The 15,461-nt window shown below is 42.3% G+C and overlaps 2 protein-coding genes across 2 annotated transcripts in view; both read left to right on the forward strand.

Annotated features, from left to right (window-relative positions):
- The window catches only part of GRXCR2 (glutaredoxin and cysteine rich domain containing 2), a 19,740-nt gene extending 15,224 nt beyond the window's left edge, over positions 1 to 4,516 (forward strand). Inside the window, exon 3 of the mRNA XM_040239803.1 lies at positions 2,958 to 4,516. Within this exon, the coding sequence (XP_040095737.1) occupies positions 2,958 to 3,140 (183 nt within the window). The 3' untranslated portion in view covers positions 3,141 to 4,516. The remainder of the gene's footprint in view (positions 1 to 2,957) is intronic.
- Positions 4,517 to 11,174: 6,658 nt separating this feature from the next.
- Positions 11,175 to 15,461, forward strand: part of PRELID2 (PRELI domain containing 2) — a 119,829-nt gene continuing 115,542 nt past the window's right edge. The window contains exon 1 of the mRNA XM_040239805.1: positions 11,175 to 11,270. The gene's annotated coding sequence lies outside the window, so the exon portion shown is untranslated. The remainder of the gene's footprint in view (positions 11,271 to 15,461) is intronic.

Below are 15,461 nucleotides of genomic sequence, written 5' to 3' on the forward strand. Positions count from 1 at the left end.
TTGATAGGCGTCTGGATTAGGATTGATAGGCGTCTGGATTAGGATTGTGGTTATGGAAAATGGGAAATGGGACGGATGTGAGAGATGTTCAAAAGATGAAATAGATAGGAATTGGTGCTGAATCCACCTAGTATTGATCTGGTATTGTCCCTTATTTCTTAGAAGGCTCATGGTCTGTGCATGGTCATGGCATGGAAGAGCAAAAATTGCAAATTTCCTTGAGCTGTCTTAGGGGAAGAGCATGACCATAGCCAAGGGACACAGTCTGATGCCCCTAGGAGAAGGGCAGTCAAGGTCTACAGATTTACTGGCAAGTTTTAGAAACAACTGACTTAAATGGAGAACCTACCCTATGCCAGATAATATACTATAGCATTCACGTAGCCTCATTTAATATTCCAGCTACTCAGAGAAGTAAGCAATACCTGCTGAGATCAGAGGTTGTTGTTGTTCTCTCACTAAGTTGTGTCCGACTCTCTGTGGCCCCATGGTCTGCAGCATGCCAGGCTTCCCTGTCCTTTACTATCTCCTGGAGCTTGCTCAAGCTCATGTTCATTGAGTCAGTGATGCTATCTAACCGTCTCGTCCTCTGTCATCCCCTTCTTCTCATGCTCTCAATTTTTCCCAGCATCAGGGTCTTTTCCAATAAGTTGTCTTTTCACATCAGGTGGTCAAAATATTGGACCTTCAGCATCAGTATTTCCAATGAATATTCAGGATTGATTTCCTTTAGGATTGATTGGTTTGATCTCCTTGCTGTCCAAGGGACTCTTAAGAGTCTTCTCCAGCACTACAGTTCAAAAGCATCAGTTCTTTGGCACTCAGCCTTCTTTATGATCCAACTCTCACATTCATACATGACTACTGGAAAAACCATAGTTTTGACTAGATGGACCTTTGTTGGCAAAGTAATATCTCTGCGTTTTTAATATGCTGTCTAGGTTTTTGTCATAGCTTTTCTTCCAAGGAGCAAGTGTCTTTTAATTTCACGGCTGCAGTCACCATACGTGGTGATTTTGGAGCCCAAGAAAATAAAATATGTCACTGTTTCCATTGCTTCCCCATCTATTTGCCATGAAGTGATGAGATTGGATGCCGTGATCTTAGTTTTTTGAATGCTGAGTTTCAAGCCAGCTTTTTCACTTCCTCTTTCACCCTCATCAAGAGGCTCTTTAGTTCCTCTTCACTTTCTGCCTTTAGAGTGGTATCATTTGCATATCTGAGGTTCTTGGTATTTCTCCTGGCAAACCCAATTCCAGCTTGTGGTTCATCCAGCCCAGGATTTTACATGATGTATTCTGCATATAAGTTAAACAAGAACAGTGACAATATATAGCCTTGGCGTACTCCTTTCCCAATTTTTAACCAGTTCATTGTTCCATTTTTGGTTCTAACTGTTGCTTCTTGACCTGCATACAGGTTTCTCAGGAGGCAGGTAAGGTTGTATGTATACCATCTCTTTAAGAATTTTCCACAATTTGTTGTGATTCACACAGTCAAAGGTTTAGTGTAGTCAATGAAGCAGAAGTAGATGGTTTTCTGGAATTCCCTTGCTTTTCTATGATCCAACAGATGTTGGCAATTTAATCTCTGGTTCCTCTGCATTTTCTAAATCCAGCTTGTACATCTGGAAGTTCTCAGTTCACACACTGTTGAAGCCTAGCTTGAAGGATTTTGAGCACTACCTTGCTAGCATGTGAAATGAGTGCCATTGTGTAGTAGTTTGAATATTCTTTGAGACTGCCTTTTTTGGGGATTGGAATGAAAACTGACCTTTTCTAGTCCTATGGCCACTGCTGAGTTTTCTAAATTTGCTGACATGCAGAGTGCAGCACTTTAACAGCATCATCTTTTAGGATTTGAAGTAGCTCAGCTGGAATTCCATCTCTTCCACTAGCTTTGTTCGTAGTAATGCATCCTAAGGCTCACTAGACTTTACACTTTAAGATGTCTGGCTCTAGGTGAGTGATCACACCATTGTGGTTATCCAGGTATTAAGATCTTTTTTGTATAGTTCTTCTGTGTATTCTTGCCACAGATCACAGTTGAAGAAACAGATTTAGGGTGGTTAAGGGGAACTGTCCAAGGTGCACGGTTGCTGTCAGAGGCAGGCCTCAGTTCCAGGCTGCTGACTTCAGAACGAAGCTCTTTAATCACGGAGCCTTGTCATGGTTCTCAAAGAGAATAAAGATAAAGTACTGCTGGAATTCAGCTCTAAGCTCTGAAGGGTTGCCACATTCACTCATGCATCCACTCAGGCACACAGAAAAACCTCGAGCGCCTGCTGTTGGGTGACTGTGATGAGGGGTAACATATGGAGTCCACAGAGCACAGTCTCAAGTACCTGACTCTCAAGGAGCCATGCCTGCTTCCTCCTCTTCGAGCTGTGTGCCCACTGGCATACGACTGAGCTGCTCAGGGTCTCTTTTTTCCATCAGTAATGTAGTGATGGTACTACTTCCACTATCTCACAGGGATATTGTGAGGATTAGATGAGTTGTTGATAGAACTCTTAGAACAGCGCCGAGGGAATTCCCTATCTGTCCAATGGTTAGGACTCTGCACCTTTACTGCCAAGAGCCTGGGTTCAGAACAGTGCTTGGCACCTTCTAGGAGTTCTACAGGTGTCCTCTGTTTGGCAATGAGGAACAGGAAGTCCCTCCCTTCCAGGCACAGACATAACATGTCAGATAGTGACAAGAGAGATGAGGGTCCAGTTGGGGAGTGCATGGCCTGGTGGCTGGGGCTGCAGTCTTAGAGAGGTCTTCTGGGTTAATCTCTGATAAAGTACCATGACTGTTCTGTGCCCCTGGCCAGTTCCCCTCACTGGCATTTATGGGAAGCATTTTCCTTTAAAACTGACCCAGCCTTTGCGGGTTCCCAGGGCTGTGTTGACTTGCATGTGAACAATGGCCTGAAGCCGCTGCTGTAATGTAACCCTGACCTGTCTCTTGCAGGAAGGGGAGCAGCCCGAGGACAACTGTTTCCACTGCCAAGGGTCGGGCAGTGCCACCTGCTCTCTGTGCCACGGCAGCAAGTTCTCGATGCTGGCCAACAGATTTAAGGAGTCCTATCGGGCCCTGCGGTGCCCTGCCTGCAATGAGAATGGCCTGCAGCCTTGCCAGGTCTGCAATCAATAGCCTGTGGGCTTTGTAGGTCCACTTTGATGGCATCCTCCCTGAAGTTATTTCTGATAAACTGCTCCTCCTCCACCTCCTCCTCCCTCTCCCAGCAAGAAGCCATGGTGGCTGCAGCACTTCCACCACTGACACAACTCAGTTACTCGATCACATTTTGTGAGGCTGGCAACTTCTCCACGTGGGTCTAGGTGACAGAGGCATTTTTGAATTAGAGTCTGTTTTGAAGCTGTTCTAAAATGATCCTTCTAGAACCATGCACATGTATCTCACTTGACTTAGCTCAGTTTTCTCCTTGCACAAGTGAACAAATAAATGTACAGTTCAGGCAGCAGGTTGAAGTCATTTTCTGGTTGGGAGTTATTTTGCAAAATTATACGATGAGAAAGGAATTAAAAAAACAACAACGCAGGTTTCTTAGGAACTGAATTCCTGAATTTCTCGGGAAATGAAATGCTTATAATGCATTTCAGATTGGTCAAATTTCATTTTTTAATTAAGCAGAAGAGGAAAGGGGTGCCCAATGCTGAATGCACTAGCATGTTACTGAAAACAAAATAGGATGTACATGGTTCTTGCTGAAGACAGGCAAGCTGAGGAGGCCTTTTTTTCCAAAGTCCTGAGTCTATCCCTTTGAGATGTGCTTGGGTAATATGCATGTAGGCAACGACCAGCACTACTTCTTAGGACAAGATGAGATAAGATATTTCTGTATGCCTCTGAACTACTGAGGTTATAAGCCAAGTCAAAATCATTTATGATAAATTTGGTGCTTAAGTGTGTGTGTGTGTCTGTGTCTGTGTATGTGTGTGTGTGATATGATTTCTCCCAGATCCCAAATTATTACCAAATAAATGAATTTATTTTAAGGCTAAGATATAGCCATGATCTCTTCATAAAAGACTATGGATATATTATAGATATCTATTGGAAATTAAAAAAAAAAAAACTAGCCAAGGCTGTTTAGCAATTATGTTTCTGCTGTCTATGAATACACATACTAAGAATAATGTTTCCTCTTAAAGTTGGTTGTAAAATTAGAAAAATAGTTTTGTTAATGAACTTTTGTAACTCTAACAGCCCCTCCCTTTCTCCTTGAGAAATCCATTATCTATTGAGGTACATCGCTTTTCTATGGTAATTATTTTGATTTTCTTAACTTTTTCAAGATTTGTTTGTTATTCTCTATATTCAGCTGTTAAGATACTTCAGTAGTGGAGTGCTTTTCAGATAATATAAATACTTCTTATAAAAATGCTATTTGCATTGACATGGATGGTCCTATAAACTGTCATACAAAGTCAAGTAAGTCAGTAAAACAAATATTGTATAGTAACACATATATGTGAAATCTAGAAAAGTGGTACAGATGAACCTATTTGCAAGACAGAAATAGAAACACAGACATAGAGAACAAATGTATGGACCCAGGTGGGGAAAGGAGGGATGGGATAAATTGGGAGATTGGGATTGACATATACACACTATTGATACTATGTATAAACTAGATAACAAATGAGAATCTACTGTATAGCACAGGGAACTCTACTCAGTCCTCTGTGGTGGCCTAAATGGGAAGGAAATCCAAAACAGGGGCTATATATACATATAGCTGATTCACTTTGCTGTACAGCAGAAACCAATACAACATTGTAAAGTAACCACACTCCAATAAAAATTTTAAAAAAGATTGCCTCTTGAAAAAAATATTAAAATATTTTTTGAAAACATGAGAATTGTGCCTGTTCTCTTCTAGCCAGAACAACGGAACTGTTGCTCACCAACTTTCTTTGCTTCTGTACTTAACTGTTTCCTGACTGTTTATCTTTTCTTACAGCTATTGGCCTTTCCTGTCTTTCCAGATACCAGAGGAAAGAATGATGTCGAGAGACTCTAAGACTTTGAAGTGTATTCTTCTGCTTTTTAACAGGGACATTTGACAACAGATCCTGTTTATTGGATGTGCAAGAAGGTATTACCCAGTGCTTCACGCGCAGTTACCCAGATGGGCACCCTGCTTTGGTATCTTATGGGACTTAGAGTTTCAGTGGAGGAGACAGATATATAAACAGATAATTACCATACAGTGTGACAAGTTCTGGAAAGGGGAATTTCAGGGAGAATTTGGAGCACATAGAAGGGATAACTAGTATAGACTGAGTGGGGTTAGAGTGGCTTTCTAGAGGAAGCGGTGTGAACTCTGCTGGCTTCTTTTCCTTACTCCATGCTCTTAGGAGCCTTTAATATGTTTCATCTCATAATAAATATGTCTAGTAATGATTAAATTTATTTATTCAGTCAAGTATTTATTGAGCACTGAGGATGTATTGGTAGACTAAACAGACCAAATCTTGGCCCCTGGGCAGCTTATATTTTGGTGGGGTGATATTGGCAAAATATATGTATTTAGAGACAATATGCTACTGGAGACCAGTAGAGAAATAACTCCAGAAAGAATGAAGAGATGGAGCCAAAGCAAAAACAACACCCAGCTGTGGATGTGACTGATGATGGAAGTAAAGTCCAATGCTATGAGGAACAATATTGCATAGGAACCTGGAATGTTAGGTCCATGAATCAAGGCAGATTGGTAGTGGTCAAACAGGAGATGGCAAGAGTGAACGTCACACATTTTAGGAATCAGTGAACTAAAATGGACTGGAAAGGGTGAATTTAACTCAGATGAGCATTATATCTACTACTGTGGGCAAGAATCCCTTAGAAGAAATGGAGTAGCCATCATAGTCAACAAAAAGTCCAACATGCAGTACTTGGATGCAATCTCAAAAATGACAGAATGATCTCTGTTCATTTCCAATGCAAACCTTTCAATATCACAGTAATCCAAGTCTATGCCCCGACCAGTAATGCTGAAGAAGCTGAAGTTGAACTGTTCTATGAAGACCTACAAGACATTCCAGAACTAACACCCCCAAAAGATATCCTTTTCATTATAGGGAACTGGAATGCAAAAGTAGGAAGTCAAGAAATACCTGGCTGCTGCTGCTGCTGCTAAGTCGCTTCATTCATGTCCAACTCTGTGCAACCCCAGAGATGGCAGCCCACCAGTCTCCCCGTCCCTGGGATTCTCCAGGGAAGAACATTGGAGTGGCTTGCCATTTCCTTCTCCAATGCATGACAGTGAAAAGTGAAAGTGAAGTCACTCAGTCACATCCGACTCCTAGCGACCCCATGGACTGCAGCCCACCAGGCTCCTCCGTCCATGAGATTTTCCAGGCAAGAGTTCTGGAGTGGGTTGCCATTGCCTTCTCCGAGAAATACCTGGAGTAACAGGCAAATTTGGCCTTGGAGTACAAAATGAAGCAGGGCAAAATCCAATAGAGTTTTGCCAAGAGAATGCACTGGTCATAGCAAACACCCTCTTCCAAAAACACAAGAGAAACACAAGACTATATATATGGACATCACCAGATGGTCAACACTGAAATCAGATTGATTATATTCTTTGCAGCCAAAGAAGGAGACGCTCTATACAGTCAGCAAAAACAAGACCATGAGCTGGCTGTGTGGCTCAGATCATGAACTCCTTATTGTCAAGTTCAGACTTAAATTGAAGGAAGCAGGGAAAACCACTAGACCATTCAGGTATGACCTAAATCAAATCCCTTATGACTATACAGTGGAAATGAGAAATAGATTCAAGGGATTAGATCTGATAGACAGAGTGCCTGAAGAACTATGGATGGAGATTTGTGACATTGTATGGGAGGCAGGGATCAAGACCATCCCCAAGGGAAAAAAAAATGCAAAAAATGCAAAATTCTTGTCTTTACAAATTTGCCTTACAAATAGTTATGAAAAGAAGAGAAGAGGAAGGCAAAGGAGAAAAAGAAAGACATACCCATTTGAATGCAGAATTCCAAAGAATAGCAAGGAGAGATAAGAAAGTCTTTCTCCATGATCAATGTAAAGAAATAGAGGAAAACCATAGAATGGAAAAGACTAGCGATCTCTTCAAGAAAATGAGAGATGCTAAGGGAACATTTCATGCAAAGATGGACACAATAAAGGACAGAAATGGTACGGACCTAACAGAAGCAGAAGATATTAAGAAGAAGTGGTAAGAATACACAGAAGAACTGTACAAAAAAGATCTTCAAGACACAGATAACCATGATGATATGATCACTCACCTAGAGCCAGATATCCTAGAATGCAAAGTCAAGTGGGCCTTAGGAAGCACCACTACGAACAAAGCTAGTAGAGGTGATAGAATTCCAGTAGAGCTATTTAAAATCCTGGAAGATGATGCAGTGAAAGTGCTGCACTCAATACACTGGCAAATTTGGAAAACTCAGCAGTGGCCACAGGACTGGAAAAGGCCAGTTTTCATTCCAATCCCAAAGAAAGGCAATGCCAAAGAATGCTCAAACTACCACACAATTGCACTCATCTCATACACTAGTAGTGATGCTCAAAATTCTCCAAGCCAAGCTTCAACAGTACATAAACCATGAACTTCCAAATGTTCAGTCTGGATTTAGAAAAGGCAGAGGAACCAGAGATCAAATTGCCAACATCCATTGGATCATCAAAAAAGCAAGAGAGTTCTAGAAAAACATCTACTTCTGCTTTATTGACTATGCCAAAGCCTTTGATTGTGTCAGTCACTAAAAACTGTGGAAAATTCTTCAAGAGATGGAAATACCATACCACCTGATCTGCCTCTTGAGAAAATAGGAAGCAACAGTTAGAACTGGACATGGAACAACAGACTGGTTCAAAATTGGGAAAGGAGTACATGATGGCTGTATATTGTCACTGTGCTTATTTAACTTATATGCAAAGCACATCATGAAAATGCTGAGCTGGAAGAAGCACAAGCTGGAATCAAGATTGCCAGGAGAAGTATCAATCACCTCAGATATGCAGATGACACCATCCTTATGGCAGAAAACAAAGAAGAACTAAAGAGCCTCTTGATGAAAGTGAAAGAAGAGAGTGAAAAAGTTGGCTTAAAACTCAGCATTCAGACAACGAAGTTCATGGCATCTGGTCCCGTCACTTCATGGCAAATAGATGGGGAAACAATGGAGACAGTGACAAACTTTATGTTTTTGGTCTCCAAAATCACTGCAGATGGTGACTCAGTTCAGTTCAGTTCAGTTCTTCGCTCAGTCATGTCTGATTCTTTGTGACCCCATGAACTGCAGCAAGCCATGCCTCCCTGTCCATCAACAACTCCCAGAGTTTACCCAAACTCATGTCCATTGAGTCGGTGATGCCATCCAACCATCTCATCCTCTGTCATCACCTTCTCCTCCTGCCCTCAATCTTTGCCAGCATCAAGGTCCTTGCAGTCCAAGGGATTCTCAACAGTCTTCTCCAATACCACAGTTCAAAAGCATCAGTTCTTCAGTGCTTAGCTTTCTTCACAGTCCAACTCTCACATCCATACATGACTACTGGGAAAACCATAGCCTTGACTAGATGGACCTTAGTCGGCAAAGTAATGTCTCTGCTTTTCAATATGCTATCTAGGTTGGTCATAACTTTCCTTCCAAGGAGTAAGCATCTTTTAATTTCATGGCTGCAATCACCATCTACAGTGATTTTGGAGCCCCCCAAAATAAAGTCAGCCACTGTTTCCACTGTTTCTCCATCTATTTGCCATGAAGTGATGGGACCAGATGCCATGATCTTCATTTTCTGAATGTTGAGCTTTAAGCTAACTTTTTCACTCTGCTCTTTTACTTTCATCAAGAGGCTTTTTAGTTACTCTTCACTTTCTGGCATAAGGGTGGTGTCATCTGCATATCTGAGGTTATTGATATTTCTCCCAGCAATCTTGATTCCAGTTTATGCTTCTTCCAGCCCAGCATTTCTCATGATGTACTCTGCATAGAAGTTAAATAAGCAGGGTGACAATATACAGACTTGACGTACTCCTTTCCCAATTTTGAACCAGTCTGTTGTTCCATGTCCAGTTCTAACTGTTGCTTCCTGATCTGCATAAAGGTTTCTCAAGAGGCAGGTCAGGTGGTCTGGTATTCCCATCTCTTTCAGAATTTTCCACAGTTTGTTGTGATCCACACAGTCAAAGGCTTTGGCATAGTTAATAAAGCAGAAATAGATGTTTTTCTGGAATTCTCTTGCTTTTTTGATAATCCAGCAGATGTTAGCAATTTGATCTCTGGTTCCTCTGCAGCCATGAAATTAAAAGACGCTCACTTCTTGAAAGAAAAGCTATGATCGACCTAGACAGTATAGTAAAAAGCAGAGACATTACTTTGTCAACAATGGTTTGTCTAGTCAAAGCTATGGTTTTTCCAGTAGTCATGTATGGATGTGACAGTCATGTATGGATATAAAGAAAGCTGAGGGTCAAAGAATTGATGCTTTTGAACTGTGGTGTTGGAGAAGACTCTTGAGAGTGTCTTAGACTGCAAGGAGATCCAACCAGTCCATCCTAAGGGAATCAGTCCTGAATATTCATTGGAAGGACTGATGCTGAAGCTGAAAGTCCATTACTTTGGCCACCTGATGTGAAGAGCTGACTCATTTGAAAAGCCCTGATGCTGGGAAAGATTGAAGTTGGGAGCAGAAGGGGATGACAGAGGATGAAATGGTTGGATGGCATCACTGACTCAATGGACATGAGTTTTGGTAGGCTCCGGGAGTTGGTGATGTACAGGGAGGCCTGGCATGCTGCTATCCATGGGGTCACAAAGAGTTGGACACAACTGAGCGACTGTACTGAACTGAAATGAAATATGATATAGAATGAGAAGATCTTTATTTACCTGATAAAAATATGTATGTATGTAATGTATAATGCGTTGCTGCTGCTGCTGCTGCTAAGTCACTTCAGTCGTGTCCGACTCTGTGCGACCCCATAGACGGCAGCCCACCAGGCTCCACCATCCCTGGGATTCTCCAGGCAAGAACAGTGGAGTGGGTTGCCATTTCCTTCTCCAATGTATTAAAGTAAAAAGTGAAAGTGAAGTCATTCAGTCGTGCCCGACTCTTAGCGACCGCATGGACTGCAGCCTACCAGGCTCCTCCGCCCATGGGATTTTCCAGTATAATGGTTTAGAAAAGGATAAATGCTTTGACGAAAAATAAAACAGTGGAGAGGATCAGGAGTTGGGAGGGGTTGCCGTTTTAAATTAGTTCTCAGGGAAGTATCCTTGAGAAGATATCATTTAAATAAAGGGTTGGTGATTTCCCTGGTGGTCCATGTAAGAGTCCACGCTCTCAGTGCACGGGGCCCAGGTTTGATACCTGATCAGGGAGCTGGATCAACATGCTGCAACTAGGGCCAGTGCAGCCAAAAAATAAATCAATAAAAATAAATAAAGGCTTAAAGGAGATGGAGTCAGGTTGTAAAGGTATCTGGGGTAGGGCTACTCCAGCCAAAGGAAAGAGCACAGGAAGGAGAGCATGGCGAGTTTCGATGGCTGCAAGGAAGCCAGCGTGGCTGAAGCATGGTGAGCAAGATGATAAGTAGATGCCAGAAAAGAAGATCTGTATACGTGTGTTAAGACCAGTGGGCGCCTTCCTTTGAAATCATTGCAAGAACTTGGGTGTTACTGTGAAAGAGTACTGCTCTGAATGGGAGCTGTTTTCTGAAGGGCCTCAGCCTCTCTTCGGTTCCCTCCTCTTACTGCTGGGGCAGGAGACCTGCAGACAACACTTCCCAGGGTCCCTTGCCCGCTGGCATCCACTTAGGCTTTGCCCTGGAAGTGCTGGCAAGACTGAAGAAGGGAGGCAGGAAGAGCCTTCCTTGTTTTTCTGGCTCAGCATCCTGGCAGCCATTCTAACATGGCAGCTGGCAGTGCTGGCTCAGGCAGGTCCTTCCAGCCTGGCCCCTTCAGTGTCTCTGACTGCAGGCTCCATGTCATACCATATTTCCTTCTTCCTCTAGCCTAAGGGTGATAGTGGCTTCCTTCAGTTACTCATCTTTGTCATCAATTTCTTATGTATTCCCTGTCTTTGAGATATCTGGAGTGGTTTCTGGTTTCCTGATTGGATGTCACCTGATACAAATCTTTTGAGCAGAGGAGGATCACCCTCTGATTTATGTTTTAACAAGCCAGCCAGGCTGCTGTGTTGAGAGAAGACATATCGGGGCAAAAGTGGGAGTCGGAGGCCAGTTAGAAGACCACTGCGGTAAGCGTGGTGACAGCTAATGCTGGCCTGGGCCAGACTGGTTCCAGTGGAAGTGGTTACAGGGTCAGATTGCAGATATATTTTGAAGGTAGAGCCAGAGGGTCTGCCTAGTGTCCTTTGTACCCAGAAATGCTGCTTATGACTTACTACATGCAAATCATATCTAAGTTCTTTGCCTACTAGTGGAAATAAGTTTGCATAAAAATATCCACTTTCTGATTTGTGTATTACAAGAATTGCCAGTGGATGGGGCTGTGTCAAGGGTAAGTTTAGGGCAAGGTTAGCCAACCAGGACTCCTAAGTCTATAAGGATTCCTTCAGAACTAGAAACAAATAAGAATGTTAGAAAATATCAGTGATGCTGTGGTCAAAATAAAAATAATGCTATATATTTTGAAAACTCAAAACATTTTAAATGAATACTTGTTTTCAAAAGGCACACTATCTATCTGTTCACTTGTATTCCAGCAAAATCAGATTCCAGGAAGGTAAAGTCTAAGCACTTATCTCTTTCTTATTTTGAGATAAAAAAAATACTATATATAATATAATATCACAGTGTATTTTATCACAGTCTTAAGAGGTTTTACATTTTCTGTTTAGTTTCATAGACTTTTATATATATTCTTTTTTAAAATAAAGAATTAATAAGTAGGGGATTCAAAGATGAAAATACATTTAGAGTAGTTAGTGAGATTATAACCTTGGGCATCCAATCAGCATAATGAATGAACTGGTTTTACAACTTGAGGAGGACACTGTTGCTTCCTCTGCTGCTTCCTCTGTTGGAGAAAGGGGGACCCCCACTCCAGGGCCCGAGAGTGGGCTCTTGTCCAATACTCAGAAATGAGTTGTACAGGGAGACACACAGGCTGACAAAGCAAGAGACTTTATTGGGAAGAGGTGCCTAGACACAGAGCAGTAGGCTAAGGGAACCCAGGAGGACTGCTCTGCCACGTGACTCACAGTCTCAGGTTTTATGGTAATTGGATTAGTTTCCAGGTTGTCTCTGGCCAATCACTCTGACTCAGGGTCCTTCCTGGTGAAACCGATTGGTGTCATTTCAGGGGGCTCCAAAGAACTCCTGTATTATAATCCTTTTTGTCTCAGTGCAGAGAAGAATTCAGCAGGAGCAAAGTGGTAAATAAGAAGTGGTTTATTATTAATAGAATAGGACGCTTGTGAGATTTACAAGAGAAATGCTGTGCCCTCAGAACTTGGTGGGCTACAGGGTTTTTTGGGGGGTGGTGGTAGGCTACAGTTTTATAATGAAAGGAAAAGTGGAAGGGAGTTTTGTTGTCCCTGTGTTGTCAAACTACACCCACAAATTATTGTTTTTTATGGGTGCAGAGAGCATGTCCTGCATCAGGAGTCATTTACTTACTGAGCTCACTGGGCAGGATGTGGGTCTCATATTACCACTGTTTTATTGTTTGGGGGCATGTCCTGTGCTTCTGTTGCATGGTTTTGTTATTATGCAAACCTGCTTTCTCCAGTAATCATTAGCTTACAGGGGTCTCCCATATTTTTCTACTTACAGTCCCCTTGTGGGATTAGCTATCTAATCATCTGTTTTGTCCCTTTGTTCTATCCCTATCATTGGTGGCACACACATTACTCAGCCAAGATGGATTCCAGCAAGGAGGATCCTGGGAGGTGGATAGGATATATGGATTACCTCCTCTCTCCTTTTGACCTTTCCTGAATTCTTCCCACTGGTGGTAGCTTGTTAGTTCCTTACCAGGACCTCCTGTTGTAAGATAACTCATGTGAGTGGTTACTATCAGGCTTGGCCAGGGTGAGTGGTTTCAGTCAGTAGTTCCTGTAACACCGCTGGTAATTCACAGTTCCTCTGCTTGGCCAGGTCAGCTGGGCCAGTGTGGGGATGTATTGCAAAGCTTACTTATTTATTTTAATAAGTATGTATCAGCTGTACTGTGTGCAAGGCACTATCTAAGCACTCCTCACTTAGGAACACCTTGAATTGTCCTAACAATGGAATTAATTCAGTGTAGGGATCACCTCTTAGTCTTGATGCTGTAAACTTGGCCTCTGTGCACTGGTGACATATGGAATCTTGGAAACAAAGTTTTTGGTGAAGTATAAAAGAATAGCTTTATTGCTTTGCCAGTCAAAGGGAGGCACAGCAGACTTGAGCCTCTAAAACTATGTGTCCCAGCCTGGGAAGATTTGATGAGAAGTTTTATAGAAATGTTTCAAGGGCTGTATTGCTGTAAGGATGAGTGTGTGCAGGGCCTGCATCCCTTTAATCTGTCCTCAAGTGGTCTTTTTATGACCTTTTCTGGTTCCTTTCATTTGGCCTCAGGTGGTCCATCCTAAAGGAAATCAGCCTTGAATATTCATTGGAAGTTCAGCTGAAGCTGAAACTCCATTAATTTGGCCACCTGATGTAAAGAGCTGACTCATTTGAAAAGACCCTGATACTGGGAAAGATTGAAGGCTGGAGGAGAAGGGGACGACAGAGGATGAGATGGTTGGATGGCATCACCGAATCAGTGGACGTGAGTTTGAGTAAACTCCGGGAGTTGGTGATGGACAGGGAGGCCTGGTGTGCTGCAGTCCATGGGGTCGCAAAGAGTCGGACACGACTGAACGACTGAACTGAGCTGAACTGGTCTCCTTATGAGCTTCTTGAGGTTATTAAGGTGTGACCTTCTCTCTGGAACATCTTCCATTTGGGAGTTTTAGTTCTGCAGAAGATCTTAAAGATACTGCTATGTGTGTCCCTTGAGGCAGAACCAGATCCTGTCCTCAGCCTGCACTACTGTTTCTTGACTGCTCTTCTGTGGTCTCTGCATCACATCCCTTCCCTGATTGGTAATTGCTGGAATCTGTTACCTTTGGGATTCAGGGAAGGTCATGGAGACCATTCCCTCCAAAAAGAAACCGGAGACACAGAAAAGCTTCCTTGCCCAGGAGCCCCTCAGGATTCTGCTCTGCTTCAATCCCACACATGGTTCTCCTTTCCACATCCATCCAGACTATAAACATATAGGCCCTTTCTGTGATCCTCACAAATATCTTGCCTTATTAGGCTTTTGTGAAAGGAACAAACTATGAAAAAGGGGGCTGGTATTGTATTATACTAATGAGACAACCTAATTTAGCAAGACTGATTTTGCTGACTGTGCCAGTCACTTACAACCAACTTCTGATTCCTTCTTTCTTTTCAAGTTCACTCTCTGCTTTTACTAATCTGTTGGGTAGAATAACATCTTCATGGCCCCTTTTCTCACACATAACTTAGCCTCAAGGCCTATCTGCTTCTCCACACACCAAGATTGGCAGAGGCCATGGGTTTTCTTTCACAAACCCCACCCTTCTTGGAAGACCCCTGTGGTCTGAAATGGCTTATCTTCCCCTCCCTTCCTGTTCAGGGGACTCTGTGGGGTGGGGAGGGCAGAATCCATATGCCTGAAACATTTGCACCTAGAACAATTCTACTTTATTCTGTTTTTTATTCTGGCTTCCTTTCCGCCCCCTCTACCCCCTTCAGGTAAGATTCCTTTTAGAGAGAGTGGAGAATGTTGCATATTTAAAATATTTTTGAAATCCACATAATTTACCTTTCCAAAGACATCGATTAAGCTTATATATACAGGAAAGATGATGATCTTCTTACTCTAAGTCTCCCGAAAACATGAATCACAGTTGTAAAATATTCATTTCGACCTGCACCAGTGACATTTATAAAAAATGTCTGCAGTTCACTAGAGTTTAATCTGAGTGAATTTTATGATAAAGGTAAATTTGAAAGAAATATTTGCAGTTGTTTTTATCACCTGTCCTCATTAGTTGCATCTCCTCATTTTCTAATTATACGAAGTAATCAGAGAGAGTTCATGCTCCTGCAATTATGTGAACAAGAAATGGAGTTATGTCAGCGTCAGATTGTGGCATTTAATTACTGTCTGTGCTAAAGCATGTGTCTGGAACCATAACACAGTAGAACTTCCTTATTGCTTGGGGGTCTGTGGGGAAGTGGGGGAAGAGGTAGGAGGTAGGAAAGGGGCAGTTAAGTCAGGCCTTGACCAAACTAGGGGCTTCTCTAGTGGCTTACACAGTAAAGAATCTGCCTGCAATGCAGGAGACCCAGGTTCGATCCAGTCAACATTTATCTCTCTTAAAAAAAAATTATTTTTATTGAAGGATAATTGCTTTACAGAATTT

Source organism: Oryx dammah, unplaced genomic scaffold (genome assembly GCF_014754425.2).
Source record: "Oryx dammah isolate SB20612 unplaced genomic scaffold, SCBI_Odam_1.1 HiC_scaffold_5, whole genome shotgun sequence".
Lineage (NCBI taxonomy): Eukaryota > Metazoa > Chordata > Mammalia > Artiodactyla > Bovidae > Oryx > Oryx dammah.